At 33.5% G+C, this 25,502-nt stretch overlaps 1 protein-coding gene across 3 annotated transcripts; it reads left to right on the plus strand.

Annotated features, from left to right (window-relative positions):
- The first annotated feature begins 1,125 nt into the window (after positions 1-1,125).
- LOC105794228 (probable WRKY transcription factor 57) lies at positions 1,126-19,035 on the plus strand. Of its 3 annotated transcripts, XR_008194442.1 has the most exons (5): positions 1,126-1,784; positions 2,794-2,937; positions 3,451-3,803; positions 4,623-4,698; positions 18,537-19,035. XR_008194442.1 is itself a non-coding variant. In XM_012623289.2 (4 exons), exons 1-3 carry the CDS (start codon positions 1,366-1,368, stop codon positions 3,785-3,787), a joined length of 900 nt encoding a protein of 299 aa, XP_012478743.1. In that variant the 5' UTR covers positions 1,126-1,365; the 3' UTR covers positions 3,788-3,803; positions 4,623-5,828. The 3 variants fall into 3 exon arrangements, 1 of the variants encoding a protein (XP_012478743.1); XR_008194443.1 differs by lacking the exon at positions 18,537-19,035 and having other exon boundaries at positions 3,451-4,137; positions 4,623-5,831; XM_012623289.2 differs by lacking the exon at positions 18,537-19,035 and having other exon boundaries at positions 4,623-5,828.
- Positions 19,036-25,502: the final 6,467 nt, after the last annotated feature.

Genomic DNA, 25,502 nt, shown 5'->3' on the forward strand with positions numbered 1-25,502 from the left:
TTAGTCCTTTTTCTTTTCTAAGCTTAAAATCTAGCAATTTAACACCAATTTCATTAAGCATTCATTAATGATAACTTTTGAAAATTTTAACAGTTTTACAAATTGGTACATGGGGTAGCTAAATCAAGCTCTTTGAACCTCAAAAATATAAAAATCACAAGAAAATGACTAGAATTACCTTAGAAATCAAAGGACCCAAAAATTGAATGTCCAAACCCTATATTTTCTTCTTAGAATCGGTTTGAAGAAGATGAGGGGGGAAATGATTTCATTTTCTTTTTATTTTTCTTTTATAGTAAGTTTAAAATTAATAAATCCTAATTAAATTAACTAATTCCTAATTAACTTACTAATGATTATAACTAAACTAAAATGATGGATGAATACATCATCATCCACCATGCTATATAAAAAATGGGTCCAATTGCTTAATTGGTCCCTAAATTAATTAAAATTCTATAACAATTAACTTTTACCATTTTCACAATTTAGTTTGTACCCACATCTGGATGAGGAGGGGGGGATGCTCACAATCCTTTTAACAACTTCTTGTGGAACCCAAACACGAAACAAATCCAGATTTCACATGCCTCCCTCTATTACCATTCCACTAAGCAATAAGTCTAAAACAAGATTAGCATGAAGGGATAATATTATTCAATGCCCCCACACTTGGAATCCATTAATCTTTCCAACACCGAATACTATTTCCATCCCCATAGACCAAACTATATTATCACAAATCATTAACCAAACCTTAAAAACCTCTCCAAAGAAACGAATATTCTCAAGTAACCTCTCTTCCATACTAACTTTAATATTCTTAATCTAAATGTTTTACTATAAATACTATAATAACTAATTTCATCCTTACAATAATTAATAATTTAATATTACCATTGCATTTAATTTCACCGACATTAATAACATTATCCATGTAAACTAAATGGTTGTTTGGAGGACACGGTGCTTTGCTCGCGTTAGAGTTATGTCGGAAATTTTCTGTGCCTATCACTATTTTCAGTCCATGCGCGTGGGTCCCACTTGCCATCCTTAACTATTTTCAGTTGACGCCGTTATTATCTTTTCTCTGTATCCGACTATTCCCCTACTCTCTCTCTTACTCGCTCGTTCTTTGCACCTCCTCTTTTTAACTCTCTTTTAAAAATAAACTTCGAAAAGCTAGGCGTCCCTTCCCAACACTAAAACTTATACATTCCAACCCAAAACCCTAGTTGGCTCTCTCTCTGTCTCCTTCCATTCCTTTTTTCTTTTCCTTTTTAATTCTTCCCTCTCCGCGTTCTGTTTTAGATTCTGTTTTGTCTGCCTTAATTTTTTAATTAGTTTTTCCTTTCGTTTAAGAGGATGGAAGATAAAGAGGGTGTGGATCCAGCGAGTGAATTTACATCCGATTCGAGCTGGGCACTCGCTGGAGGACCTGACTCAGTCTCCGACAGCGTCAACTACTTCTTCGATAGGGAGAGCAATATACTGAGTGAGTTCAACTGGAATCTGCAACCTGATCATGCTGAACAGATTGACCGGTTCGATGAACTCGAACGGGCCGACACCAGGCCTTATTTGGCGGGAAGCTTTAGCGGTTCGCATAGCTGTGTTGCTGCTGCTGCTGCTGCTTGTGGTTCAGGTTCAGGTTCAGGGACAGCGTCGAGTCCTGCTGGCGGGTCGGCTGACGTGTCGACATTGATTCCATCGGTGTCTTCGAGCTCCGGAGAGGATCCGTCGGAGAAACATACGGGATCCGGCGGGAAACCGCCTGAGATACCGTGAGTAGTAGTGAACAAACATCCATCCCACCGACGAAAATAGGGAAAAAATGACATGAAAATTGGAAGGAAATGTTTCTTTTTTATCCTTTTCTTTTTTATGCTATTGTGGGGGACTGAATCGTAATTAAGCACAATTTCTTTGGGCAACATAAGAGATGTAATAAAAGCCACCGTATCAAAAAGTCATGAGAGAAAAGAGACGGGTGCAATCTTGGGAGTCCGTACACTCGGAAACTGTCAAACAGAAGCAACCTTTGCTTCATGCAAGTTGGGGGAGGTTTAGGGTTGTTTCGTAAATTTAGCGACATAATAGGTGCAATTAAGGGAATAAAGGGCGAAAAATAAAAGGAACTTTTTGGCTATAATAAGCGAAGTGGCCTCCTTGAACACCACCGCTATTGCAGCCGGAACGGCGTGCTTTCAGAAATCCCCTTTTTTTAAAAAAAATAAAAAAATTCTTTCGGCTCTTTATTTTCACGTTAATACAAAGGCAATAAGCGAGAATATAGCTCCGAAAAGCCCTCTTTTGGTGACATATGAACCCTTTAGATACTCCCAATTAGCACTTCTTTTCCATTTATTTTTCCCCTATGAAGTCCGCCTTTTGTTCTGAATTCATCCCCTCACTTAAAGCTATGCATTCTCACTTTATATGGGATTTTAGTGCTATATATGTGATGGGTTTTTCCCCATTGTTTTAGGAATTTGGAAATGCAGTCCTACAAAATGGACATTGGTCAGAGACATTCATCTCATGAAACCATGGATTAGTTTCTTCCATATTAACGCATTTCTTGTTTAAAGAAAGTTGTTTTTATTACTTTGATTGATTTTTATTCCCATCATTAATGGCTGCATTCATGTATCTACTTCACTAGTTGCCTGTTTATTAATTAATAGCTTCCCTGCTCTCCTTTTTCATTTTTCTCAAAGAAACAAATCTTAGGAATATGTTATCTTTTCGTTTTTCAATTTGATAAATTGTGGGTGGAATCTTTTTGTGTAGGAGTAAGGCCAGGAAGAAGGGGCAAAAGCGAATTCGACAGCCACGTTTTGCATTTATGACCAAGAGTGAAGTTGAACATCTTGAAGATGGCTACCGGTGGCGGAAATATGGACAAAAAGCTGTTAAAAATAGTCCATTTCCTAGGTAAATCAGAGAAAAACTGACATGTTTCCCACTTTTTGAAGTTTTCAGTAAAATAATTTTAACTTTTAAAGTGAAATATCATAAACAGCATTCAGTTGTCAATATTATAATCAACTTCCTTTCCAGGAGATTATTTATGAATTTCCTTCTATCATCTTTTTTATAGGGGAAGATTCCATCAATTCATTCATAAATGATTCCCGAAATAAAGAAATGATTAATATAAACTAGAGTTACTGATAGTACTTCTTTAACAAAGTTAAATATTTATCATTGAACCACTATCGTTATATACAAAAGGAGATTCCTTCAATTCATGAATATGTAATTGATATTTTGTTTCAGGGTTAAAGAAAACAAAGAAGTCATGAATTGAAATTTTCATGTAAAAGGAGCAAGTGCCCTAAGAGGACTCCTTATGTTAGAGGGTGATGAAATATGATTAATTCATGCATAAAATCATTAATGGAAACGCAAATTTTTAGAATGTTGTGTGCAAAATCTGATTTGTAGGAGCTACTACCGTTGCACAAACAGCAAATGTACAGTTAAGAAGAGGGTAGAACGCTCCTCTGAAGATCCCACCATTGTCATTACTACATATGAAGGTCAGCACTGTCATCACAGTGTCGGATTCCCCCGTGGTGGACTCATCAGCCATGAAGCTGCCTTTGCTGGCCGATTCACTCCTTCAGTCTCACAATTTTATTACCCACACGGGGAAATTCCTGCAAGCATAATACGTTCACAGCAAGTACCGATAGAAATAGTAGAATCTCGTACACTGCCACAAACCACAAATGAAGGGCTACTTGGGGATATTGTTCCTCCAGGAATCCGTAACAGATGAGGAAGAGATCATTTTGGTATGTATTACATACTTTGACTCCTTGACGCACTTTGCCTGAATTTCTTCTATTTTGGTTCACTTATTCTATGTTTGTGTGCTTCCTTTTTGGTACCGTCTGCTTTTTGTATGTGGACTGAGCTAGTTATTGAAAGGTACTAATCCGATCTCCCACCATGAGTGCTTCGTACAGCACTGTCGCTTCTTAATTAGTCACTGACTAGTGGACCATTGTGATTGCTATTTAAACCCACTTGCATGAGATATAGAACACTTCTGTTGAGCAGTCCTAATATATAAGATTGAGTGCGACCCACGATGTTGATGGATATACTGATGGAGTGATATATTAGGTCAGTCTTCCTTATGATTTCTTGGTTTCCCTTCAGCAATACATCATGAATAACATCAGGTGCATATATAGTTTCTTATTGACTAATATTTTCTTTACATTAAGATAAGTTAATTGTAATATCAAATTCCGAAATAAAATTACATTGCCATTGGGTTATTGTAAATATTGCCGGCTCTATTATATGCTTATCAGAGTTTGTTAAAGGGCCTTTTTAGACATGGGGTTGATAGAATGCAACTTTTGTACTAGCGAAAGACTTCTAATAACTGCTAGAATCTTCCGGATTGACGTGTCAGATATGTTCCATTTTTTTTTCTAACCCATTTAAGATTAAAGGGTTATTAGTAAAGCTGTATATGAGATTAAAGGGTTAAGAGGAGAATCCAACATTATAGTAAGATGCCGACTTAGATTATAGAATTTGCCCTATATCTTTTTCTTTCTCCATTTTATGTTCATCTTCTTCTGAAATTTGACGTACAGGTAAAGTCAGTGATTGGTATTATAGCTGACAAGATGGAAGTGGGCGAGGCCTTTACCTGAAATCACACTAAATCTGGTATTGCTTCCATGAGTGAGTTCATTATTCTCTCTCATGTGCAGATATTTTTATCTGGTATTGCTTCAAATTCTAATATATTATACGCATGTGAATATGTTGATTAGGTTTAAAACTTTAGGACATGACAGCATATATAAATTTTAACCATAGAATAGTGTAATATCATGTGAAAAGAACTGGATCCTGTATCTATTCTATACTGCCCTTTTTTCTTCTTTTTTTTTTGGGGGGGTCACTGTTTTCCCTTTAGCGAGGTGTTCATGGATTCATAGATATACATACATACATACGTGAGTGTGAAGTGAAGTGCAGGAAGGGAATCGAAAAGAAAAAAGACGTAAATTGGGCCACTTATTCTTTTATGGCTCAGTGGCGTGGAATTCAATGTTGCTTCAGAGTCGGTCTGTCAGCCGACATTGCTTTTTAAAACCCCCTTCTCCTAGGCCCCTACTTTTCCACCTGGATTTGACATTGACCCTTTTTCCCCCCTAAAAATTATTTTAATCTTTATGGCACAGGAGTGTAGTTTTAAAAGCGTACATAAAAACTTGTCTAAATAAATTAAAATGATAATTTGATCAAATTTTGTTTTAAAGTTATAACTAAATTACAATTATTAAAAGTAATATATTTAAAATTTCTGTTTACACTCATCGGCCTTAATAATAATTATTCATGTGGTTGTGCTTTAGGTCCTTGAAGGACACCTGTTCACCAAATTTCATTTCACATCTTTCAATTTTGCTTGCTTAAATTATTTTCTTTTTTCTAAATTAGTTTGCTATGCCCTTTTACTAAGTAGGTATCTAATTCTTTTTGCCAACTACTTAAATTATACATCATTATCAAAATTACCCCATCGTTAATCAAATTTATTAACCCCTTTCACAAAGACTTTATAAATATATTCATCTCTACCTACTTTTCAACAACAAAACTCAGGTTACGACTAGCTTCTTTTTATTTTGACACTCTAATTCAAAACCTATGTATTATTTTTCTTAAAACAATTTTTTCGTTATTTCTATATATTTTACATAGAATAGTTAATGTTAAATTAACCTCTATAATAAATAAATATATAAACCCAGATAAAGCATGAAATCCAACCTGGTAGAAGTTGAGTAGAAAAAATTATTGAAATGATTGCAAAGAAAAGTAAAAAAAAATGGTGGAATGGAGTGTAAACAAATTCAAAAGTTTTATTTAATTAAATTTATTTTTTGTGTAATTTAATTTAATTATATTTAATTCTTTTAATTTTAACATGTCATATCTCATGAAATGATTGGTTAAGATATTTTGTAACGGTTCGAGATAATTTGAGCGATAGAGTGTAGTTTAGGTATCATTTATAATAAATAAATAAGTTTAAAGTATCTGACCTAGGAAAAGTGGTATAGTTTTGGTACCACTTTGAATAACATTGTATTATTTAAGTTTCACTTATTACAACAACAACAAAAAGTTTAGTTATCAACATGAGAAAAATAGTATAATTTAAGTACCATTTTGTAATTCAAGTCTTTAAATTTCAATTTTGTAATAAAAAATTGAATTCAAAAGTTATAGGTTCAAAATAACCTTTCCAAACACTCAAATCAAAATTAAATCGATAAAAGGACCCAAAAGTAATGTAAAGCTAAATGATTTAAACTTAAAAGAGTGGAAGTACACATAAATTTTGAGTAGAAGGTTGATTTGAAAAATTGAAATCAAACTTTATTAATATCTCTGTAAAAGAAAGTTATAATCTCTAGAAATTTATTGAATACAAAGAAATTCTCTTTTGATTTATCTCTTCAGTTCAAGTTTCGATCCAAGAGTCGTCTAACTTGAACTTGGATGGTTATAGATTGCTTCAAGTGTTATGTTGACTTGCTCTTGAAATAGATTTGGACCTCCAAGTTGCCTTTCTTCAAGAATTTATTTTGTCTTCCTCTCCTTGGTTAAACTAGATCAAAAGGTGGCCTTTCTTCAAAACAAGTATAATGTTTGTTAGAAATTCTTTAAGTTCTTCGGTTTTTTCAGAGATTTCTGCAAAGGTTTTCTGAGCTTTTTGAACTTATTTCTATAGAATAGCTTGGGGTGAGCCCTTTTTATAGTGCCAATTACTTGAATATGTTCAAGAGAGTACTTCTAGTAGAATTTAATTGCTACATTTGATTGTTCTGCAACAATTTTAACTCTTTTATTATTTATCTCTTATTAATTAATTAGAGATAAAATGATAATTTAACATTATCACTTAATTATTATATTTTTAATTAGTGATAATATAAATTTTATTAATTAAAATTAATTAAATAATAATTATGAGATAATATGTGATGTCATCATTTTACCATCATATTTGTGACCTTGACCAACAGTAGTTTTGGCTTGACACATGAAATTTTATGATTGGTCTGAAAGAAATTCTTCATCTATAATAGAATGGATTGAATTATAAATAAAGACAACAAAACAATTTATATTCACAATTCCAGTTAACATTAATCTTAAATTCAATTCTAAACAATCATATTTCATTCTTCTTATAAAATGAGGAAAAGAAACCTAAAATAATGGAATAGAAAAACTGATTAACACTAAAATTTAAATCTGAATTAATCTATAATATATATATATATATATATGAGTTTGAAAAAAATTTAAACTATTGAGAATACTTTTATTTTCTATCATATTATTAAATTGACATTTAAAAATAATTATAAAATTTAATTTAAAATTATTAATTAAAAAGTTGATGTAAAATAAAATTTATAATAATATATTTAGCAATAATTATAATTAAATAGAAGTTGTGATAATTACATAATATACATTTACATTTATATTTATTACTTAAAAATTTTAGTTAAAATAATTATAATTGAAGTAAAAGTTAAGACTATTTTACTAAAAAAAGGCCCATTTCCTACTTTATTTATGGAAATGGGCCACTTTAAACTTTATTTAACGGAATAGGCTAAAAAACCAAAAATGTGTCCACGTAGGCGCGTTTTAAGGGGAAATTTCAGAAAAGCGCTCCCCTAGGGACATGCTTTAGCCCGTGTTTTTGGCCCCAATGGTCATTTAAAAATTTGACTGTTGGGGGCCCAACGATCATAAAAAAATATTATAAAATCCCGACCTATTTTTTTCACACAATTTCCTTTAATTTCCAAATTTCTCTCTAAATTTCTCAAAAAAGCTCTCAAACATCTCTCTAAATTTCTCAAAGCTCTCTTTAAATCACAATTTCCTTTAATTTTTTTTCCAAATCAATATTATTTTTTTATAATTTCTAAGATATTTGATCGTGTTAGCAATGACCGGAGAATTAATTTATCTCGATCATAAACATATCTCCGTCAAGCAAATGAAAATGGTAAGGGTTAATTTCAATTTTTGAATGTTATTTAATTTTTTTTCATTTATGTAATTTTAATTCATATTTATTTTATAATTTTTTTATAACAATCGGTAGATCGAGTGTTACAATGTTATATTCGTAATATGTCTGGTCCTCCATCACCGTTGATAGAAAATTACTTTAGGGAAGCGAGTTTTTGGCACGTGGCCAATATAGGCCAGGGTGCAAGTTGGACCTGAAACTCATTAGACCCAAGACGCACACATTTCATCTTTCATGCGGGGAGTGTACCATCACTTTGGAGGACGTGCAGTTACAATTGAGGTTGTCGGTGGATGGGTCTGTACTCACTGGGTTTGCCTAATCTGCTGATTGGGGACCCATATGCTACGATCTTTTGGGTGTGATTTCGGATAATATTTACGGAGGTCGGATCGAGATAGGCTAGTTACAAGACACATTCCTAGAGCCGGGGGATGATTCGACTGAAGTAGAAAAAAGACGATATGCTCGGGCATACATTCTTGAGATCATTGGAGGTTATCTAATGTCGGACTTGTCACGAAACCTCTTACATTTGAGGTGGCTACTGAAACTCATCGATTTTAGAGTAACTGGCGAACTCAGTTGGGGGTCTGCCGTGTTGTTGACATTATATTGGGAGATGTGTTGGGCGATGCAACCAAGTAAAGCCAAAATTAGAGGTTGCCTATCACTACTACAATCATATGTTTGGTTTTGCTTTCTATTTTTACGAGGTAAAATTTATATTAGATTTTACAATTATGACATATATTTAAAATATAATTTTATACTAAAATTTTATTTAATTAGGTGGAACCATTCGGCGAGTTATGTTGGAATACCTACCGCTCTTAAAGATATACGGCTTCTATTAGACCAACGGTCGAAAGCGGATGTAAGTAGATATATAAATGAAATATATATACATAATATAGTCGTTTCGTATTTAGTATTTAGTATTATGTATATAACTAATATTTTTATCACGTTTATATAGTTTCAACGGACACCATACAAGGATCCGACAATTCGGGTAGCAACTTTAGATGAATTCTTACAGAATTTGAACATTTGGCATGTTAGGGTCCCATTGATCAACTACGCTACTGTCGAGATGCACCAGACTGATAGAGTGTTACGACAATTTGGATTCTGACAACCGATTCCCGTGGCACCTGAGGTGCTCGATGAAAAGCACAAAATCAACATACGGTGACTGAATACACATTGGCCAGTCTTCTTCTTGGATTATATCGAAATGTAGGAAAACTGATATAATCATATATCTACTCGCAAACCGATCATCATTTCAAAGTTAGCGTGCGATCCAAATTACACGTCATGGTTTAAGTCCATGACAAGCCATATTTGCTCTCCGAAGAGCATATGCGTTGGTAAATTCATGTCGAAAGGGAACGATGGGGCCCTATAAATCCAAGGAGAAAGGCTGACGGGGTAGGCCCATCAACAGCGCCCACACAATCACCAGGCCCAACGCCCACTCCTCAAGCAACGATGCCCACACCACGGCCCCTTCAGATAATGCCGGGTGTGTATCCTAGCCTTTATATGTATCTTAACCCTTATATGTTTCCTTTTCCCAGTCTTCTGCCAGGTTAAAATGCATAGCCTGGTGCATCTCCTTTCTCGATGACTTCGACTCAACTAACGATATATAGGCTATCGTCGCAAGAGCGATCGCACGAGGCACCGTTGGGGAGCTCATCTCATTTTCAATTCCCATTGACTTACGAGATTCAAACACCTCCGCCATGGGTGATGCAAACACCTTTGCAGTCTTTGTTTTATCAAGGTAGGTCATCCTCCCAACACCTACAACCCCCGCCAGAAGCTGAACTAAGAAGAAATCCAGCGCATAACCATTGACCACCCCCATGTGGCACTGGTTTCGACTGACACATGCTGATAGATCAACATTATGCATGTGGGCTAGATGCGACTACGTCATGAATCGTGAATCTTCTTCTTCTTTATCGAAACCCCCTTCACCATCTTTAGGTTCGGTTAGAACAGGCTTCGGTTTAAAAAATAATGCAACTTCTATACCATCGGGGTCGAGCTCTCGAGGTGGATCCACATCAGACTCATCATCCGACCCATCATTATCTGCAACGTACGAGATCCCCTCCCCGGTGGATATCACAGGGAATACATCATTCCTTCTCATAGATGTTTCATAACGTCCCCAATCAGACGTGAATTGTAAACCACTAGAAGTTGATGTCATTCCCTAATATGTATTTCCATAATTGAACATCGACCTACCGAGGTACATATCCCATCCACTAACAGAGTGTCGTGCAAGGCTCGTGTATTCCATACTGCCACCAAACACGAACGCCTCCGTGTTCTACCTCCCACTAATGGAGTGTTGGGCAGGGTTATGTATTCCTTTCGAATAGCAGTAGATGCTGAAGTTGTAAGTGTTTGACGATGAAAATTGTACATATAACTTAAGATAAGGTGATCCACTAGTGAGATGAGTCTGCACCATCGCCTCCAAGCTACAACCACCTTTGATATCAAATGAGTCATATGTCACGGGATCAACCGAACCACAAAATTGATACTTAATATACGAAACTCTCATTGGTGTCGTTCCGAAGATTTTGCACCTAATTCTTTTACGAAATTCTGTCAAATCTATGTTCTGGTTAAAAACCATTTGTGCTGTGTTCTCCAATAAAAAAACAGCGCAATTCCCGGTGTCATGGACCTCACCGTCGTAGTAAATAACAACACTAACACGTTCACTCATTTTCAACCAAATGATCTGTCAAAAGAAATTAAAAACAAAAAATATTATTCAAAAATATAACGATCCGTATAAATATTAAAATGATAAACCAATTTATACATTTTCAACTTCTTCAATTTATATTCTTCTGAACTTCTCTAATTTCTCTTGCTGTAACTTATGCAACATGAGAATGAAATTTGGTTCACTTATTACCTAAGGTCAAGCAGGATGTACTGTAGAAAAAGAGCATTTAGGTGGGACACTTTTTCAGTACTTTTTCTGACAATGCATCCTGCTTGAAGCATTTTTTACCCTGTTTTTCAAAATCATCTTCTCAAAATTATTTTTTCAAAAACTATTGTAGAAAAATAACGTCCAAATGGGAGCTTTTTTTAGTACTTTTGTTGACAGCGCATCCTTCTTGAAGCGTTTTTATCCTATTTTTTCAGAAACTACTGTAGAAAAAGAGTATCCAGGTGGAAGCATTTTTCAGTACTTTTGCTGACAGTGCATCCTGCTTGAAGCATTTTTTACACTATTTTTTCAAAACCATCTTCTCAAAATTATTTTTCAGAACTCATCAGAAAAAAGAGCGCCTAGGTGGGAGCTTTTTCAATACTTTTGCTGAAAGTGCATCCCGCTTGTAGCGCTTTTTACCCTATTTTTTAAAAATCATATTCTCAAAATTATTTTTTTAGAAACTACTGTAGAAAAAGAGCCTCTAGGTGAGAGCTTTTTTCAATACTTTTGCTGACACTGCATCCTACTTGAAGCGTTTTATACCCTATTTTTTCAGAACCATCTTCTCAAAATTATTTTTTTAGAAACTACTGTAGAAAAATAATGTTTAGCTAGGAGCTCTTTTCAGTACTTTTGTTGACTAGACAAAAAAAATCCATCTCGTCAAAATAATTTTTTTAGAACTCATCCCTAAAACTATTACAAAAACCTTAAAACCCTAAATAAAAATTTATTTTTAAAAATCTTTAAACCCTAATTTAATTTTTTTAAAATCCATAAACCCTAATTTATTTTCTCTAAAACCCTAAAGTTTAAACAAATAAAACCCTAATTTATTTTAACAAAAACTATAACTTTAAAACCCTAAAACCCTAAATATCTAAACCTTAAGCCCTAAACTATAACTTTATTTTTAGTACTTTTGTTGACAGTGCATCCTTCTTGAAGCGTTTTTTATCCTATTTTTTCAGAAACTACTGTAGAAAAAGAGTATCCAGGTGGAAGCATTTTTCAGTACTTTTGCTGACAGTGCATCCTGCTTGAAGCATTTTTTACACTATTTTTTCAAAACCATCTTTTCAAAATTATTTTTCAGAAACTACTGTAGAAAAAGAGCGTCTAGGTGGGAGCTTTTTTCAATACTTTTGCTGAAAGTGCATCCTGCTTGTAGCGCTTTTTACCCTATTTTTTTAAAATCATATTCTCAAAATTATTTTTTTAGAAACTACTGTAGAAAAAGAGCGTCTAGGTGAGAGCTTTTTTCAATACTTTTGCTGACACTGCATCCTACTTGAAGCGTTTTATACCCTATTTTTTCAGAACCATCTTCTCAAAATTATTTTTTTAGAAACTACTGTAGAAAAATAATGTTTAGCTAGGAGCTCTTTTCAGTACTTTTGTTGACTAGACAAAAAATCCATCTCACAAAATAATTTTTAGAACTCATCCCTAAAATTATTACAAAACCTTAAAACCCTAAATAAAAATTTATTTTTAAAGTTCTTTAAACCCTAATTTAATTTTTTAAAATCCATAAACCCTAATTTATTTTCTCTAAAACCCTAAAGTTTAAACAAATAAAACCCTAATTTATTTTAACAAAACTATAACTTTAAAACCCTAAAACCCTAAATATCTAAACCTTAAGCCCTAAACTATAACTTTATTTTTAGTACTTTTGTTGACAGTGCATCCTTCTTGAAGCGTTTTTTATCCTATTTTTTCAGAAACTATCAGAGAAAAATAGTATCCAGTGGAAGCATTTTTCAAGATTTTTTTGTCGACAAAGGCATCCTGCTTGAAGCATTTTTTACACTATTTTTTCAAAACCATCTTCTCAAAATTATTTTTCGAATCTCATCAGAGAAAAGAGCATCTAGGCGGAGCTTTTTCAATACTTTTGCTTGAAAGTGCATCCTGCTTGAAGCGTTTTTTACGCTATTTTTTTTAAATTCATATTCTCAAAATTACTTTTTTAGAAACTACTGTAGAAAAAGAGCGTCTAGGTGAGAGCTTTTTTCAATACTTGTGCTGACACTGCATCCTACTTGAAGCGTTTTATACCCTATTTTTTTAGAACCATCTTCTCAAAATTATTTTTTTAGAAACTACTGTATAAAAATAATGTTTAGCTAGGAGCTCTTTTCAGTACTTTTGTTGACTAGACAAAAAAAATCCATCTCGTCAAAATAACTTTTTTAGAACTCATCCCTAAAACTATTACAAAAACCTTAAAACCCTAAATAAAAATTTATTTTTAAAAATCTTTAAACCCTAATTTAATTTTTTTTAAATCCATAAACCCTAATTTATTTTCTCTAAAACCCTAAAGTTTAAACAAATAAAACCCTAATTTATTTTAACAAAAACTATAACTTTAAAACCCTAAAACCCTAAATATCTAAACCTTAAGCCCTAAACTATAACTTTATTTTTAGTACTTTTGTTGACAGTGCATCATTCTTGAAGCGTTTTTTATCCTATTTTTCAGAAACTACTGTAGAAAAAGAGTATCCAGGTGGAAGCATTTTTTAGTACTTTTGCTGGCAGTGCATCCTGCTTGAAGCATTTTTACTCTATTTTTTCAAAACCATAATCCCAAAATTATTTTTCAAAAACTACTGTAGAAAAAGAGCATCTAGGCGGGAGCTTTTTTCAATACTTTTGCTGAAAGTGCATCCTGCTTGAAGCGCTTTTTACCCTATTTTTTTTAAATTCATATTCTCAAAATTATTTTTTTAGAACCTACTGTAGAAAAAGAGCGTCTAGGTGAGAGCTTTTTTCAATACTTTTGCTGACACTGCATCCTACTTGAAGCGTTTTATACCCTATTTTTTCAGAACCATCTTCTCAAAATTATTTTTTTAGAAACTACTGTAGAAAAATAATGTTTAGCTAGGAGGTCTTTTCAAGATTTTTGTTGACTAGACAAAAAATCCATCTCGTCAAAATAATTTTTTAGAACTCATCCCTAAAACTATTACAAAAACCTTAAAACCCTAAATAAAAATTTATTTTAAAAATCTTTAAACCCTAATTTAATTTTTTAAAACCCATAAACCCTAATTTATTTTCTCTAAAACCCTAAAGTTTAAACAAATAAAACCCTAATTTATTTTAACAAAACTATAACTTTAAAACCCTAAAACCCTAAATATCTAAACCTTAAGCCTTAAACTATAACTTTATTTTTAGTACTTTTGTTGACAAAGGCATCCTTCTTGAAGCGTTTTTATCCTATTTTTCGTAAACTATCAGAGAAAAGAGTATCCGTGGAAGCATTTTTCAAGATTTTTTTTCTTGACAAAGGCATCCCGCTTGAAGCATTTTTACACTATTTTTCAAAACCATCTTTTCAAAATTATTTTTCGAACTACTGTGAAAAAGAGCGTCTAGGTGGGAGCTTTTTCAATACTTTTGCTGAAAGTGCATCCCGCTTGTAGCGCTTTTTACCCTATTTTTATAAAATCATATTCTCAAAATTATTTTTTAGAAACTATCAGAGAAAAAGAGCGTCTAGGTGAGAGCTTTTTTCAATACTTTTGCTGACACTGCATCCTACTTGAAGCGTTTTATACCCTATTCTTTCAGAATCATCTTCTCAAAATTATTTTTTTAGAAACTATTGTAGAAAAATAATGTTTAGCTAGGAGCTCTTTTCAGTACTTTTGTTGACTAGACAAAAAAAATCCATCTCGTCAAAATAATTTTTTTAGAACTCATCCCTAAAACTATTACAAAAACCTTAAAACCCTAAATAAAAATTTATTTTTAAAATCTTTAAACCCTAATTTAATTTTTTAAAATCCATAAACCCTAATTTATTTTCTCTAAAACCCTAAAGTTTAAACAAATAAAACCCTAATTTATTTTAACAAAACTATAACTTTAAAACCCTAAAACCCTAAATATCTAAACTTTAAGCCCTAAACTATAACTTTATTTTTAGTACTTTTGTTGACAAGCATCCTTCTTGAAGCGTTTTTATCCTATTTTTCGAAACTCATCAGAGAAAAATAGTATCCAGTGGAAGCATTTTTCAAGATTTTTTTTCGACAAAGCATCCTGCTTGAAGCATTTTTTACACTATTTTTTCAAAACCATCTTCTCAAAATTATTTTTCAGAAACTACTGTAGAAAAAGAGCATCTAGGCGGAGCTTTTTTCAATACTTTTGCTGAAAGTGCATCCTGCTTGAAGCGTTTTTTACCCTATTTTTTTTAAATTCATATTCTCAAAATTACTTTTTTAGAAACTACTGTAGAAAAAGAGCGTCTAGGTGAGAGCTTTTTTCAATACTTGTGCTGACACTGCATCCTACTTGAAGCGTTTTATACCCAATTTTTTGAGAACCATCTTCTCAAAATTATTTTTTTAGAAACTACTGTAGAAAAATAATGTTTAGCTAGGAGCTCTTTTCAGTACTTTTGTTGACTAGACAAAAAAATCCATCTCGTCAAAATAACTTTTTAGAACTCATCCCTAAAATTATTACAAAACCTTAAAACCCTAAATAAAATTTATTTTAAAGTTCTTTAAACCCTAATTTAATTTTTTAAATCCATAAACCCTAATTTATTTTCTCTAAAACCCTAAAGTTTAAACAAATAAAACCCTAATTTATTTTAACAAAAACTATAACTTTAAAACCCTAAAACCCTAAATATCTAAACCTTAAGCCCTAAACTATAACTTTATTTTTAGTACTTTTGTTGACAGTGCATCATTCTTGAAGCGTTTTTTATCCTATTTTTCGAAACTCATCAGAGAAAAAGAGTATCCGGTGGAAGCATTTTTCAAGATTTTTGTCGGGCAAGGCATCCTGCTTGAAGCATTTTTACTCTATTTTTTCAAAACCATAATCCCAAAATTATTTTTCAAAAACTACTGTAGAAAAAGAGCATCTAGGCGGGAGCTTTTTTCAATACTTTTGCTGAAAGTGCATCCTGCTTGAAGCGTTTTTTACCCTATTTTTTTTAAATTCATATTCTCAAAATTATTTTTTTAGAAATTACTGTAGAAAAAGAGCGTCTAGGTGAGAGCTTTTTTCAATACTTTTGCTGACACTGCATCCTACTTGAAGCGTTTTATACCCTATTTTTTTAGAATCATCTTCTCAAAATTATTTTTTAGAAACTATCAGAGAAAATAATGTTTAACTAGGAGCTTTTTCAAGACTTTTGTTGACTAGACAAAAAATCCATCTCGTCAAAATAATTTTTAGAACTCATCCCTAAAACTATTACAAAAATCTTAAAACCCTAAATAAAATTTATTTTTAAAAATCTTTAAACCCTAATTTAATTTTTTAAAAATCCATAAACCCTAATTTATTTTCTCTAAAACCCTAAAGTTTAAACAAATAAAACCCTAATTTATTTTAACAAAAACTATAACTTTAAAACCCTAAAACCCTAAACATCTAAACCTTAAGCCCTAAACATGCAAATAACCCACCTTAGAAAAAACACAGGCTAAAGCACGTCCCTAGGGGAGCACTTTTCTGAAATTTCCCCTTAAAACGCCCGCCTACGTGGACGCGTTTTTGGGTTTTTGGCCCATTCTGGTAAATAAAGTTTAAAGTGGCCCATTTCCGTAAATAATATAGGAAATGAGCCTTTTTTAGTAAAATAGTCAAAAGTTAACGTAATAATTTTTTTTAAATATATAATTTTTTTTTTATTTTTTACTTGATATTCTTTTGATACATATTAATTATACAATATTTAATAATTATTATAGTTAATTTATTGAATATTAAAAATAAAAAAATAGTAAAGAGTTTATGTTATAATATATCAATTTTTTATTGTTTGTACAAATGCCTTGATAATTAGAATTTTTATTAGTACTATATTTGAATTATTAAAATACCTAATATATTTTAATAGTACTTATTAATTATTATTTTAAACAATGATTACATAAAGTACAATTATATTATATGTTGAAAATAGTACAAATATTTTTAAAAGACACTACACCATTAGATTTTTTAAAATAAAAAAGTGCTCTAAAATGTCTGTAAGTTGCGATGGTGGTGATGAACCCAGATCATTCGAGGATCGTATCACTAAGAAAGTTAGGTTTAAGGAAGGGAACGGTAAAGAGGATGTTGATATGGTTTTTGATCTCGAGCCAACGCCGACTTTAACTTGGAAGGATAAGCTTCTAGGTTAAGGATTAAGTGGTTCAAGTATCAGGGAAAGCATCGTTAAAGTTGGAATGGATGAAGAGTTTGTGTTACTCGAAGGCGACATGGTTAAATCCATTGTTAACGGGATCACGACAATCAATTTATCATGTCGTATTAAGAAGATCCTCTTCAAAGAAATGGAGAAGACGGTAGTGTTAAAATTGCTAGGTCGAAGCATTAGTGATGTAGCCCTTCATAATAGAATTAGCAATCTTTGGAGACCATCAAAACCATTTAGTCTTATGGATATAGAGAATGCGTACTTTCTGGTTAAGTTTCAGAGTACTGATGATTATGACAGAGTTCTATCTCAGGGATCGTGGATTATTTACAATCAATATCTGACCGTCCAAACTTGGACCAAGGACTTTAACCCGATGCAACCTTACCCTTTGGTGGTAATGACTTGGATTAGACTATCGGGGCTTCCAGGATACATGTACAAGAGAGCGATTCTAGAGGCAATCGGCAACATGATCGGAAAAGTAACAAAACTAAATTTCCAAACTGACAAGAAGGTCAGAGGACGTTTTGCTAGGATGGCTATATACATCAACCTTAAAAGGCCACTTGTCTCACAACCTTTAGTGAAAGGAGAAATCCAAAAAGTAGAGTTTGAATCATTACCTACTATCTTCTTTTCATGCAGTAAGTATGGACACACTAAAGAAATGTGTCCATCGGTGGTGGTGATGATACGAACCCGCCCAAGGACTCAGCTGACTCCAATCAAGATTCCATCGAGCTCCCTATCGGACCAATCACTCGAGCTTGAGCTAAACATTTTAAAGAGTCAATATCGACTTTAGTGGATCGAGTTTGGGAGGAAACTATAAAGGGGCTGCCAAGTGTTGGAGGATTCCTCAAGGAACATCTACAATTTGTTAAGGGCTGAAATCGAATTAGCTAGCTAACTCAGGTAGCTAGGCTTAGATGTTTTTAATTATGCTCATTAAATTAATTTTGTTTAGTTTCGTACAACCTCCATTATTTGTCTGATTGTTTTGTTTATTAACTTAGTCTTAGATTGTACAACATTCATATTGTCCTAGCATCTTTTATTAAGCATGTCCTAACTAGAACGGCATCAATGCATGTTTAGTTCCAACCTATTAAACATGTTCATTTTCGGACAGATTTAATACATGTTAGCAAGTCAGACCTCTTAAATATGTCCTAGTCTATTACATCTTTATTTGTGTGTTTAATTTGTCTTGTTGATGCTTTAACTAAGAGTTTCATTTGTCTTGGCAGGTAACTGAACATGTGAATGGATTTCATGCATATGCAGCTGGACATACATGTATCTTCTAGATTCAACAAAGCCACTTTAAATAAGAACATGCACCCGATTGTGCATGTATTTTGAGAGTTGGTTGGTACATTCATTCAGCTGAATTATTCATGAATTTCAACCAACAGTTGTGAGCTGATCAGCTAACATTTCAAGAGACCATTCGTGGCTTGCTATTCACACTTCAAGTCTCTTCATAACCGAGTGTTCACACTCAAAGGCCATTCAACTGTCCTACAATACACTCACCAGTTAACTCCTCATTCGATGCACTACCTGCCATAAACTTCATTCACCGAACAAAGCTTTATTAAGCTCATTCATTAAAGCTATGAACGAAGGTTGTTCGGTACCTCAATTGATTGAGTTCACTGGATTGTTTCAGCTGGTTATTAAGTTAACTTAGCTAAATTCCTTTGCATTTAATTTATGTCTATTCGGTTGGATAGCCATCAGCCTATAAATAGTTCCTTTGTAAACATTTTGTTAGTTAGTTGATTTTGATATTTTTATGAAATATAATAGACTTTATGAGTTGTTCACTCTCATTATTCTTCGAGATTCAATTTGACTTATCTAGTTTAGCTAGTGGCGTCAAACTTGTTTCTTTCTTGAACTTATCACTCGCCAAGTGTGGTGTTCAACCTTATACTGTTTGGCTCCTATCTTGCTAGATAGTGGGTCATGGTCCTATCCAGCTATCCATCATCCACCTTAAGACTTATAAGAATTGGGTCCTTAATTGCTATTACGGGTTCATTCTCGTTTTAAGTTCATTTAAACCATCATTTCATCATTATATCTTTACTTTATCCGCTTCTTTTAAAACTATCTTCTTTAAAATTTAGCCCTTTGATAAACCAAAATGAACACTACTTAATTTATCGATCGAACATTCAACAACTCAATTACGCCTCGTAAGTGATTTAGTATCATTTCGTATCAGAGCTAGTAAAATTAAGTACGTTTTATCATTTTTTATACTCCCGAATTGAATAGAAGTATAAAAAAATTTGGATATAAAAAAAATTCTGTACAAAATACAAAAGTTGAAAATACAAAAGTGGGAGTTCGGATTTTGAGCTATTTCAATAAAAAAAATAGAAAAGCTAGCTTACAATAGTGTTTAATTTTCCAATCTTGACTTCATTTGATCTTAAAAACTGTTTTTCAGCCACACTCTTGAAATTGTTTTCTTTCGAGCCTACTTATTTACCTCACATCATTTCCTTTGTTTTTTAACCTTTGAAGCTGACTTACAAGCTTGTTAATAGGTCTAAGGTAATCTCTAAGAACTTCGAGAGCTGAACTTGAGAAGAAAAAGGCATAGAGTAGAGAGTTCAATCAACGAGGTAAAAGCAAAAAATGAGCAAAAACACGAGCGGAGTGTTCATATTCTATTTTCTTTTTGAGAGATTTAAGTGAGGTTTGAAGTGAGGATTCATTCAAAAAAATGTCAAGAAATCCTGAACGTAATATGACGGGTAAATGCGCATCCAATATGCTGCTGAGGGTGGTGGCATGCAGCCTATAAGAAATGTAATCGGAGGAGGGGTTCCCTATTTACAAGTCCAAGCCATAATAAGAGAAATACCCCGATTGTTCCAACCACAATTTGATTCACTCCAAGAGCGCATGGAACAAATGAAAGAGATAACTCGGCAAGAAAACACCCCTCCAAATCTAAGACGAGAAAGAGGTCGATCGTGGCAACATGAAAATGATCTCTATGAACCTAGCAATGTGGAGAGCGATCAAGCCTCCAATCAAAACGAGAGACATCGAGGCCAGAGGAATCGAGGGCCAAGGGAACGAGAACAAAATTTTCAAAATCAAAAGATGGAAACGAGATTGTTAAGGAGTCAAACGTCCAATGAATTCTTAAAAATAGATCCATATTGTGATTCCTATTCGAGCCAAATGTCCAATGATTTCTTGAGAAGAGATCCATATCATGATTCCTATTCGAGTCAAACGTCCTATGATTTCTTGAAAAGAGATCCAAGTTGTAATTCCTATTCGTCGAGGAATTCAAGTCGGAGTAAAGCAAACCACTAGCTTGGAGCCTTTCGGGGTAACAATCGAGAAGGCACAAGTATCTCTTCAAGTGCGCCAAAGTATTCATACATGGAGGTTCAATCACGAAGATTTGATCGTGTCTTATCTGTAAATCCCTTCACTTTTACCTAACAAAAATCTTCTTACTCTGATTATTTTATGTCAACCCCATCTTGTAACAAAAGAATAAGAGAAAAGGAAATTAAAAGAACAAAAAGACAATAAGTAGAACTCCATGAACCATCCGACGAAGAGAAAGAAGACTTGCCACATGCTATCGATGGTGAAGCCCTTGTCATCAAGATGAGTTTAAACCTTCAAAGTGTGGAGAACAGGCAGCAACGAGAAAATCTCTTTCATATCCGCTGCCATGTCTAAGGTAAAGTTAGTAGAATCATCATTGATGGTGAAAGTTGCTCAAACGTGGCCAGTACTATTATGGTGGAAAAGCTTGGTTTAACCACTACCAAGCATCCGCACCCATATAAGCTGCAATGGTTTAATGACGGAGGTGAACTCAAGGTTACCGAACAAGTGATCGTTGCCTTTTCCATTGGCAAGTATCAAGACGAGATTGTGTGCGACGTAGTGCCTATGCACACCTGCCATTTGCTGCTAGGAAGGCCATGGCAATTGGATCGAAAGGTCATTCATGATTACTATACCAATATGTATACATTTAAGCATCAAGGGAGGAAAGTAACCTTAGTACCGCTTACTCCAAAACAAGTGTACGAGGATCAACTTATGATAAACTCTTCTATTTTAAAATTGAGAGTGAGTGAGAAAAAAGAAAGTGAGGTGCAAAAATAAGAAAAAAATAGAAAAGAAAAATAAATTGAAAGACAAGAGAAAGAAAAATAGTAAGAGTAAGAAAAGAACTTTGAAAAAGAGATTGAAAATGAAAAAGAGGAAAACGAGAAAGAAAGAAAAGAAAATGTGAAAGATGAATATGTCATTGAGAATCAAGGAATAAAAGAAAATATGAACAAAATGAGTGTCATTGTTGAAAAAGAAAGTGAAATGAAGAGTGAGAATGAGTTCTTGAAAATAGAAGAGAGCGTGAAGAAAAGAAGAGAGACTGAAAAAGAAATGAGTGAAAAGGAAAAAGAGACTAAAAAAGAAACGAGTGAAAAGGAAAGAAAACTTGTAAAAGAAACGAGTGAAGAGAGTAATCACACAAATGGGAGGACTATTTTTGCTAACCGGTATTCAAGTCTGGCTTTTAATCTTTCTTCATTTCAGGTTTATAAGATTCCACCCAAAGACGAGTTCCAACTTCACTACCTTACCGACGAGAGACGATTCCATTGATCGAGAGAGGTAAGATCGAAAATGAAATTAATTTAAAAGTGCTTAAAGGTAAGCAAGGTAAGGAATCTCTTGATATTCAATCAAGTTGGTACTCTTTGAAATTCATTGACATGTGTGTCCAAGTCTTTAGTCTTAAAAAGATCCTTCACGACAACCTACTTTGTTCATTGAATCGAGTTGTTGTTCCTAATCCGAATAGTGTCTTGAAATATTTCTTTCATCATTTGTTTCATGTTGATTCAAATAACATCAAGTTGCAAGATGACTTGGACCTAGATGACATTGTCCCAATTATATGTCAGCTAGATTCAATTGTCATAAGTGATAAAGAATTGTCACGGGATAAATTTAGCCTATTCGATTTAAAATGCTATGAGAATTCTTTAACTTCATGCGAGCAAATTTTGTGGATATCACTTTCTGTTCAAAGGAATTTTGATAGTTCTGATTGTTTGAACATTTCCATGCCTAAATCCTATTTGTCTAGCATGTTTGCATTGTTGCTGAACGAAAAGTTTGCATTGTATTCTAACATAAGTGATCCTAACTATGTGTTCGAACCTGGAGCAATTTTTCCTAAGCTTTTGTTGAAAGAATGTGAGCATCGTAGTTTTATTTGTATAAACATGTTAGCCATCTTCAATTGCTCCATTATCTATCATTATTTTCGAAAACCAATTATGTGAACTTTGATGATGTTCAAAGTCAAAATCAATTCTTTGATTTCGGAGATTATTGTTCCCTATTATGGTTGAAGGGATTTAAGCATGTCTTGCATGATTATAACTTTCAATTTCTTCATGTTTCTTCTATGTTGCCAGCTGTAAAACTCTGGAGTCAGATTGAAATGGTAAGACAAAATCTTGTTTTTGATCCCGGAGTTAACCTGAGTTTACACTTTTGGAAGGAACGCTTGATATTTATTATGTTTATACGAATTCCAAGATCGTGTAAGCAATGCATTGAAAGAAATCTTTCAATTTAATTTTTTTATTGAAATTGTTCTTGACTTTCAGGTTCCGGAAAGATTTGTGTTCAACCTGATGGAAGAAAGATATAATTTAAGGAACTGTGAACAACAAAACTTCTTTTCTAGCAAATGGCCCTATTTAAGAATGAATCATTTTGAAATGTTGCTACCTAGAGATGTTGGTCCGTTCCAAGTGTTGGACCCAATCATTGATAACTCATATAGTTTGGACCTACCAGGTAAGTCTCATGCCAGTACGAGTTTGAACGTATCTAATTTGTCTCTTCTTGATATAGGTGCCGATTTGAGGACAAATCGCCTTGAAGAGGGGGAAATGATGAGAACCCGCCCAAGGACTCAGCTGACTCCAATTGAGATTCCATCGAGCTCCTTATTCGACCAATCACTCGAGCTCGAGCTAAACATTTTAAAAAGTCAATATTGGCTTTAGTGGATCGATTTTGGGAGGAAACTACAAAGGGGCTTGCCAAGTGTTGGACGATTCCTTAAGGAACATCTACAGTTTGTTAAGGGCTGAAATCGAATTAGCTAGCTAACTCAGCTAGCTAGGCTTAAACGTTTTTAATTATGTTCATTAAATTAATTTTGTTTAGTTTCCTACAACCTCCATTATTTGTTTGATTTTTTTGTTTATTAACTTAGTTTTAGATTGTACAGCATTCATATTGTCCTAGCATATTTTATTAAGCATGTCCTAACTAGAATGACATTAATGCATGTTTAATTCCAACCTATTAAACATGTTAATTTTCAGACAGATTTAATACATGTTAGGAAGTCAGATCTCTTAAATATGTCTTAGTATATTATATCTTTATTTGTGTGTTTAATTTTTCTTGTTGATGCTTTAACTAGGTGTTTCATTTGTCTTGGCAGGTAATTGAACATGTGGATGGATTTCATGCATATGCAGCTAGACATACATGTATTTTCCAGATTCAACAAAGCTACTTTAAAGAAGAACATGCACCCGATTGTGCATGTATTTTGAGAGCTGGTTGGTACATTCATTCAGCTAAATTATTCATGAATTTCAACCAAAAATTATGAGCTGATCAGCTAACATTTTAAGAGACCATTCGGTGCTTGCTGTTCACACTTCAAGTCTCTTCATAACCGAGTGTTCACACCCAAAGGCCATTTGATTGCCCTACAATACACTTACCAGCTGACTCCTCATTCGATGTACCACCAGCCATAAACACCATTCATCGAACAAAGCTTCATTCAGCTCATTCATTAAAGTTATGAACCAAGGTTTTTCGGTACCTCAATTGATTGAGTTCATTGGATTCTTTCAGCTGGTTATTAAGTTAACTTAGCTAAATTCCTTTACATTTAATTTATGTCTATTCGGTTGGATGGCCATCAGCCTATAAATAGTTCTTTTGTAAACATTTTGTTAGTTAGTTGATTTTGATATTTTTATGAAATATAACAAACTTTGTGAGTTGTTCACTTTCATTGTTCTTCAAGATTCAATTTGATTTATCTAGTTTAGCTAGTGGCGTCAAACTTGTTTCTTTCTTGAACTTATCACTCTCCGAGTGTGGCATTCAACCTTATACCATTTGGTTCCTATCTTTCTAGATAGTGGGTCACGGTCCTATCCAGCTATTCATCATCCACCTTAAGACTTATGAGAATTGGGTCTTTAATTGCTATTACGGGTTCATTCTTGTTTTAAGTTCGTTTAAACCATCCTTTCATCATTCTATCTTTACTTTATCCGCTGCTTTTAAAAGTGTCTTCTTTAAAATTTAACCCTTTGTTAAACCAAAATGAAAACTACTTAATTTATCGATCGGGCATTCAACAACTCAATTATGCCTCGTAAGTGAGTTCGTATCAGGTGAATCTTAACCAGGGAAAAGAAGATGAGCAAATGTCGATCATTTCAAGTAAGACTAAAAACAAGATCAGAGGAGAGTCAAGAGCAGATTTTGGGCCTTGGATGCTGGTAGAACGAAAATCTCGATGTAATCAAAGAGATTTTCAGGTTAACTAGGATGGGATTTCAAGCAATACAAGGTTGGGTTCAAGATTTGAGGCTTTAAACTAGGAAGGAGATATTGAAGAGACTGAAGGAGGGTCTGTTGAGAATTTTCAAGGCAAGGGTTTGTTAATAAGGAAACCTTAAATAATAAAGGAAGGGGTGCTAGGGATCCAGAAAATTCTAAGAATAAATCAGCATCGAAAGTTGGAGTTGACTGGTTGACAGCTTCGGGATTGGAAAATAAAATTGGACCTATCACAAAGCTTGGGGTGTCTGTTGGAATGGAAACTGGATTGGGTTGCTCATAAGGTGGGCCATCAAGCAAGGCTCTTGGGAAGCGACCCATGCAAGAATTTGGACCAGGCCATGGAGGTTTAGCACATAAAGGTATGGATTTTTTAAACCCAAATTTTCCTAATTTTATATTTGTTGCAGGAGTTGGGCAAGCGTTGATTTCCAACAAAGATTTTGTTTCATGTTCTGGCACAAACAACTTAAATTCGTCAAAATTATATTTGATAAAAGGTTATCGTATTAATTCAAAATGTTCCTCTAATCAGATGATAA

This window comes from Gossypium raimondii, chromosome 3 (genome assembly GCF_025698545.1).
Source record: "Gossypium raimondii isolate GPD5lz chromosome 3, ASM2569854v1, whole genome shotgun sequence".
Lineage (NCBI taxonomy): Eukaryota > Viridiplantae > Streptophyta > Magnoliopsida > Malvales > Malvaceae > Gossypium > Gossypium raimondii.